General features: G+C 41.3%; 1 protein-coding gene across 1 annotated transcript in view; it reads right to left on the bottom strand.

The window, feature by feature from the left end:
* Window positions 1-4,518: 4,518 nt before the first annotated feature.
* The window catches only part of TTLL12 (tubulin tyrosine ligase like 12), a 114,749-nt gene continuing 111,080 nt past the window's right edge, over window positions 4,519-8,187 (bottom strand). The window contains exon 14 of the mRNA XM_053719056.1: window positions 4,519-5,406. Within this exon, the coding sequence (XP_053575031.1) occupies window positions 5,255-5,406 (152 nt within the window). The 3' untranslated portion in view covers window positions 4,519-5,254. The remainder of the gene's footprint in view (window positions 5,407-8,187) is intronic.

Here is an 8,187-nt window from a genome sequence, read left to right as displayed (position 1 = left end):
CGCGAACCACATCCGCGGCCATGAAGGAGCAATCAGTATCACTGATGCCTGCTCCTGCTTGATGAGGGCCACTACAAGAGGAGTGGTAACGGTGGGAAAAGGTATATTAGACTGAACCTCCAAGGCACTGCTAATGCATCTATTAGCTCTGCCTGAGGATCCCTGGACCTCGACCCATATCTGGGTAGCTTGGTATTGAGACGGGACGCCATGAGATCTATCTCCGGCGTCCCCCACCTTATGCATAGCTCCGCAAACACTTTGTGATGGAGAGACCATTCCCCCGGATGAAAAGATTGTCTGCTGAGAAAATCCGCTTACCAGTTGTAAACACCCGGAATGTGGATCGCTGACAGTGAACATCTGTGGGCCTCCAATCACTCCAGAATCCAAGATACTTCCCTCATCGTTAGGGAGCTTCTCGTTCCACCCTGATGGTTGATGTAAGCCACCGAGGTTATATTATCTAATTGGAATCTGACAAACTGGGACGAAACCAAAAGGGGCCAAGCCTTCAGAGCACTGAAGATTGCCAGAAGTTCCAGAAAATCTGCCTTTGGCTGGATGAGACTTGAAACCTATCTTGTATCCCTGAGCTATGACCTCCAGGACCCATGGGTTCTGCACATTCCTGAACCAAGCACGTTCCTGAAAAAAGCAACAGTCTGCCCCCTACAGGATCCAGCGCCGGATCGGGGGCTACCCCTTCATGCCGATTTAGTCTCAGCGGTTTTCTTGTTCTGCTTGGATTTATTCCAGGACTGAGCCAGCTTCCAAGTACTCTTGGTTTGCTCGGACTTAGCGGAGGGCTGCTGTCATTGGGATTTATCAGAACGAAAGGAACGAAAATTAGAACTTTGTTCCTCAGACTTGTTCTTTTTATCTTGCGGTAGGAAGGCACCCTTGCCCCCTGTAACTGTGGAGATAATGGAGTCCAGGCCTGGACCAAATAAAATCTTTCCCTTAAAGGGGAGGGAAAGAAGTCTGGACTTAGAAGTCATATCAACAGACCAGGACATCAGCCAGAGCGCCCAAAGGGCCTGGACCGAAAAGCCAGAAGCCTTAGCATTTAGGCAAATAATCTGCATGTTTGCATCACAGATAAAAGAACTAGCAATTCACAAGGCTTTAATTATTTCCTGGATAACATCAAGAGGATCCTCTACCTCGATCAATTCCGATAAAGAGTCGCACCAGTAGGTAGCGGCTCCAGCAACCGCGGCAGCTGCTGGTTGAAACAAATATCCCGTATGTTGAAACATCTTTCTTAGAAGATTCTCCATCTTCTTATCCATTGGCTCTCTGAACGATGAGCTATCCTCAAGCAGGATAGTAGTACGTTTGGCAAGCGTGGAGATAGCGCCATCCACCTTAGGGACAGAACCCCACAACTCCAATTCAGATTCCGGGACCGGGAATAATTTTTAAAAGGAAGACGAAGGGGAAAAGGAAGATCCAATTCTGTCCCATTCGTTATTAATAATGTTGGCCATCTTTACAGACACAGGAAAAGTTAAAGGCACTACCCTGTCCTCTATAAACTCTGTCTAATTTGGGAATCAAAGGTTCATTAGGAAGCTTGGCCTCTGGAACCTCTAATGTAGACAGCACTTCCTTGAGAAGAAAACGTAAGTGCTCAATCTTAAATCTAAAGGCTGGTTCCTCCGCAGCGGAAGGCTTAGAGGCAGCAGACTCCGTCCCAGAAAGAGATAGAGCAGTGAAATCCAATAAATTACATGATGATCCCGGGGCAGGAGAGCTATGTTTAACCTTTCGCTTGCGTTTAGCAGGGCGAGATAAAGCACTGAGGACCTCAGACACCACCGTCTTTAACTGCGAGGTAAAATCTGATGGTAAAAGGCCCCCTCCAGGAGGAGGATTAGGCGTGCTACGGGAAGCTGCGTGTGTAGAAGGAGATGACTGTTGGATATGCACCTCACGGGACGGCGAGTCCTCAGAGGTGGACGTCTCAGTGGTACTAAAAGGGTTAACCTTCTTTGACCGAATAACATTGTCAAGGCATGTGGAACATAGTTCAGAGGGCAGGTATACCAAGGCCTCCTCACAATATAAACAGGTATTACTATTTGGAATAGAGGGAGTACCGTCTAGTATCTCAGAATCCTCCATAGCTTAAGCTAATGACAGCAGGACACAGAAATTAAATGATCTTTATTTCTCAAAAACGACACCTTTATACTCCTAATGGCTGGGGCACTCACCACCTCCTAGACCCAGACAATACAGAGAAATAGCATCTTCTCCGACAGCCAGCTTGGTTAGGAAAGAGTAAATGAAAGCAAGACCACTCACGGTCACATGGTGCGGAAGGCAGGACCGCCCCTGCTATGGGAAAAAGCACGCCAAGCTACACGCTGCGCAGCTTGCAAATTGAGAGTAAAAACCTGTGCGTTCCAGCCACATAACAAACAGCCTATGAGCCCAATAAAATTTAACACATAAAGCAGCCTACAATCAAAGCATCACATTTGATTAATCCCCACTGTTCAATAATCCCCATCACAAGATATTAACCCATGATTCTATTAAGATAAAAGGAGCCACACTGTTACCCTGTCTTCTAGCGTTATCAACATATGTAAAAATTGAAACGATCTTACCAGAATCCATGCTGTGGAACAGAAACACAGTCTCTCAAGTGTGACAGTCTTGTAGCATCGCACCTGACATTGACTTGAGGGAAAATACAAGCAGGCAGTGAAACTCTTCAACACTGATTGCTTAGGAGCTGTTAGGGATGGGTTTGCAGAAAGACTCTCCCTGCATCTCCAGACTCTAACTTTCGTCAATGCTCTCACTGAGAGGGTGACAAGACTACTTAAAACTCCAGTCCCATATCGAAGGGCAGATACCCTTCCTAAGGAACTACTCTGAAATCTTCTGACACTTCTCTGCCATCCTCCTGTGACAAAAGACAAAGAATGACTGGGAGATGAGGGAAGTGGGAGAGGTATTTAAGCCTTTGGCTGGGGTGTCTTTGCCTCCTTCTGGTGGCCAGCTTCAGTATTTCCCAACAGTAAGGAATGATGCCGTGGACTCTCCTTATATTAAGAAGGAAAGATATTTTAACACTTTTCTGGACGAATGGTGCATTATTTGATTAAAATGCAAGAGTACCAATACTTTCGGTCACATCTGTAGCTTTAAACTTGCCTGCAAATGGCATATGCAAAGATTCAACAACTAAAACCCCACTGAATGGAGAATCATGATGAATAAATAATAAAACTAATAACAGAGTGAGATAAGGGTCCATTATAAAACTGGAGCACTAATACCTAGTCTGTTTAACAGAATTAATCACATCTTATTAAGGATACTATATTTCTCTAAATTTTATCTTAAACTGCTCAGATATTTAGCCCTTTCATAAAGGCAGCTGTACCCTTTTGGCGATTAAAAGGGCTGTAGGAAAGCGTTTTTTCCATGCAATAGCTGACGTACAGATGCATAATCACAATCAAGCTGCATTTATGGCTATGAGATGGGCGCTCTCTCTCAACAAGCAGTCATCTATTGAAAAAAGAAAAATTCTAGAGACCGTAACATTTCTGTTGTTAAAAAGGAGTAAAAGTGGGTGTGTCGCTGCCGGTTTTGTCCTCACCCTGACCCCAGGTGGTGTAGATTTGCACACAGCAAAACCAGACCAGCGCTGATATGTGGATACTCAGCTGTTCCTCAGTCAGAATTATTTACTATTGACATTAGACTACTCTGTTTTTAACCCCCAAAAGGGGTTAAACACACAATAGAAATACTGCTCAGACTCGCAGAGTACTACTGGTCTCAAGCAGAAAATGCAACTGATCCAATCAGCAGCGCTAGTTGTTCAGATGTGTAATGAGCACTGCTAATTGGATCAGCTGCATTTTCTATTCAGGACCAGCAGTGCTCTGCAAGTTGATATTTCTACTGTGTGTTTAAAGTGAAAGTCAACCCTAGCATTTGTGAAACGCTAGGATTGACTATTGAAACAAATAAAGGGGACTTTCATTCATGAAGTATAAGACACTTCATGCAGAAAGCTCCTTTATTTGTTTCAAGCGATCGCCGTTCTGTTCTGCTCAGGCAGCTCACGGCAGAAATGTATTTTGCTAAGAGGTGACGTTTTCACCTCTTAGCAAATAACATGCGTAAAATCCGGCTCCCAAACCGGATTCCCCGCACGGCTATTGGCTAAGAAGTGAAAAGTCACCTCTAGCAAAACAGCGATCTGCCGTGGGCTGCCTTAGCAGCTCAAAACAGTGATTGGTTGAAATAAAGGAGCTTTCTGCATAAAGTATCTTATTCTTCATGAATGAAAGTCCCCTTTATTTGTTTCAATAGTCAATCCTAGTGTTTCATTTTTAAGACTATAATGGCCCTTTAATCTATTGGAAGACTTCAGAACAATGTCCCATTAAACACATGGTTAAAAGAAATGTCTATTTGCAAACCTGGCATAGATACACATATAAAGGTTGCTTGCTCCCATTTACTGAATACAAGACACATAGGTAGGATATTTGGTTTATTGAGTTATTTTCCAGCAACAAGATTTGAGCACATATAAGTTCACATCGTAGTTTTCAGATAAACCTCGTAATACCAAACAGAGAACTGTAAAGAGACAGTTAAATTAAGCTGCACTGGTTGCCAATGAGGTTATGGTCACATATTGCATATTTCATTGTGTAAATAAAGTTAGGGCATTTTACAAACAATTTCTGAAACTTTCAAGTTCTTGTATTACCCAATTCTAGCAACCCACACACTAGTCAGCTGAGCAGACAAAGAATAGTTTGGGTGTACGGATGGAAGACGATCTATTCTATTTAAACTAAGCACGTAGTGACCTCTATACATTACATTCTCACGTCTCTCTGCAAATGCAGCTTTTTACTAGAAGGTAAACTGTATTTTGCATTTCTAATAATTAGGCACATGGCTAAGTAAGATACAGAGCTTCTTGCTAATTTACAGAGAAGGTATATTAATCAGCAATTGTCTGCCAGAGGGCTGTAATGCCTGTATACTGCAGACCACTCTGGGATGGGGGGGTTACACACTGAGATACCTGAGAAATAAGTGGGTTGTTAACATTGGGTGTAATTTTCTGATTATATACGGCATCATCATATAAAGATATAGTAACGAAATACATCTGTACACCAAGGTATAGCCTAACAAAGCTGTCGGCATTGCTATAAAGTTCTTATAAAGCGCGTGTGCTCATATCAGAAGCATCTTGTGGTTAAACAATTGTAGTGACGTGGCAATTGGCGGTTTCATCCAAAAATAGGGCACTAAACACATCATTGAAAAATGTAGGGTGATATTTACAGGCTCGTGCACAGTCTGGGTTGAAGTTAACCTCCAGGATTTGTGGCTGCATCACCCGTTGACCTGAAATTAGATACCAAAAAGTTGTAAGTTATAAAAAAAAAATAGAACTTGTGGCAATTTAGAGACTAAGTAGTGAAGGAATAAATAGTAATGGCGAAACGCGTCACACTATCACGCTCCTGTGAGTATAAGCACCTCTTTTGCTGTCATGCTATCTTGTACTGTTCTTAAATGGTATGTATTCATTAACATAGAAACATAGATTTTGACAGCAGATAAGAGTTCGTAATAAGTTCGTAGGATAGCCTTATGCTTATCCCAGGCATTTTTAAAGCCCCCCCCCACACTATTTGTCATTACTATCTCTAGTGGAAGATTATTCCATGAATCAATCACCCTTTCTATGAAGAAGTGCTTCCTCAAATTACTCCTGAATCTATTACCCTTCAGCTTGAGATTATGACCCCTTGCTCTTGAATTTTTCTTTTTTATGAAGTCTCGGCTTTACTAAGTCCTTTAATATACTTGAAAGTTGCTATCATATTTCTTTCCCTTCTCTACTACTATACATATTAAGGGTCACTGAGTCTCTCCTGGTAAGTTTTATTTCTTAAGACAATGTAGCATTTAGTATCTTCCTTTGCACAGATTCCAGTTTGTTTATATCCTTCTGAAGCTATGGCCTCCAGAACTGCACACAATACTCAAGATGAAGCCAAAATAATGATCTGTACAGTGGCATACGACCCTTACTATTTCTGCTGCAAATATCTCTACCAATACATCCAAGCCTACTATTGGCCTTACTCGCTGCAATACTATATTGTTTGCTAAATTTTAAATAATGTGAAATAATAAATTCCCAAGTCCTGTTCCTTGTTTGTAACAATCAGTAAAGTGTCATTGAGTCTCTAATTAACATTTGGAGTTTTCTTCCCTAAATGCATAATTTTGCACTTTGCAGTTTTAAATTTTAGATCCCAGTCATTTGTCCAATCCTCCAATTTTTTTATATCACTTCTCATTTTGTCCACTCTCCTGGAAAATTTACTCTATTACAAATTTTTGTATGATCTGCGAACAGACATACTTTCCCCTGTAGCCCTTTGCTGATATCTCTGATAAAACAGGCCCCAGAACTGACCCCTGAGGAACACCAATAGTAACAGCCCCCTCTGCTGAATGTACTCCATTTACTAAGACACTGTGTTTTCTGTCCTTAAGCCAGCATTCTACCCAGTTCACAATTTTTTTGTCTAGACCAAGGAGAAACCGTTTGTGAATAGGTTTGTTGTGTGGGACGGTGTCAAATGCATTGCAGAAACCTAGAAATGCTACATCAACTGCTCCACCCTGGTCTAATACATTTGTTACATAATCAAATACGTTAATTAGATTTATCTGACATGCTGATTTTGGTCCTCTAAATTGTTTGTCTTTATGTAAGTCATAATTCTTTCTTTTAAGAGACTTTCAATTAATTTCTCTACTACTGAAGTTAAACTAACTGGCCTGTAATTACCAGATTCTTCCCTACTGCCCTTTTTTATGAAGAGGTACTACATTCATTATTCTCCAATCATCCCGGACAAGTCCTGTTAAAAGTGACTGATTAAACTGATAAGTTAATGGGACAGCTGCTAGAGATCGAAGTTCCTTTAAAACCCTTGTCAAGACCTACTGACTTTTTTACATTTATTCAAGCAAGATTCCTAGACGCTAGTGAGGATGCAGAGGGAACTCATTGTAAATCATTTTTGGAATTCATTGAGCAGCGCTTCACCTATCCTTACGAGCTTATCATTAGTGGGTGTTCCTACCATTAACATATACAGTTGCCTTAAAGGGACAGAACAATCAAAATTAAAGTTCTGTGATTCAGACAGAGCATGCAAGTTTTACACTGAATATCATATGTGTTTGTTCTTTTGGTATCCTTTGTTAAAGAGTACACCTAGGAAGGCTGGTAGGAGTTTAGGAGCATGCACATGTCTTTAGCAACTATGTTTAACATTGATATTAACACTATCGCAAACAATGCTGCTAGATGGCTAACTCTGCATGCTCCTGAGCTCACCTTGGGCCTGATTAAAAAATTACTGGCACAAAATCTCTGGGGAATTTTTTTAACTTTATATGAAAACTAGGCGATAAGCCTGTCCAGAGGGCAGTCTATGTTTAAAAAATCCAAACCCCCAAGTTAATTTTACTAAAAATAAAAAATGTAAAATTACAGAAAAAAATAAACAAAGAAATCCAAAATAAAAAAAAATTAAACCTAAACTAATACCCCTATAAAAATACCCCCCCCCCAAATAAAAACAACACCTAATCTTATAATAAACTACCTATAGCCCTTAAAAGGGCCTTTTGTAAGGCACTTCTCTAAGTTCACAGCTCTTTTACTTACAAAAATTACCAATTACCCCCTAACAGTAAACCCCCCCACACAATCAGCTCTTTTACAGCCCATTAAATCCCTAATCTTAAAAAATAAAATAATATCCTAAAACTAAGCCCCAAATAGGTACTCACCGTTCCTGAAGTCCGGCGGAGGTCTTCTTCCAAGCGGCTCCGTCGTCTTCTATCTTCATCCTGTGCGAAGGTGGTGCGGAGCAGTCTTCCCCGATGCGCAGATCCGGAGCCACGGTTTTCAGCGGCGTGGAGGCTCCTCTTCATCCGATCTCCGGCATACACTTAAAATTGAATGCAAGGTACAGCATTCAATTTGGGGTAACTTGCATTCCTAATGGCTGAAATTTTGAAATCAGCCAATAGGATTAGAGCTACTGAAATCCTATTGGCTGTTCAAAACAGCCAATAAGATTCCAGTAGCTCTCA

This window comes from Bombina bombina, chromosome 6 (assembly GCF_027579735.1).
Source record: "Bombina bombina isolate aBomBom1 chromosome 6, aBomBom1.pri, whole genome shotgun sequence".
NCBI classification, from domain to species: domain Eukaryota; kingdom Metazoa; phylum Chordata; class Amphibia; order Anura; family Bombinatoridae; genus Bombina; species Bombina bombina.
Note: the sequence above shows the minus strand (reverse complement) of the source record. Positions and strands in the feature narration are given on the sequence as shown.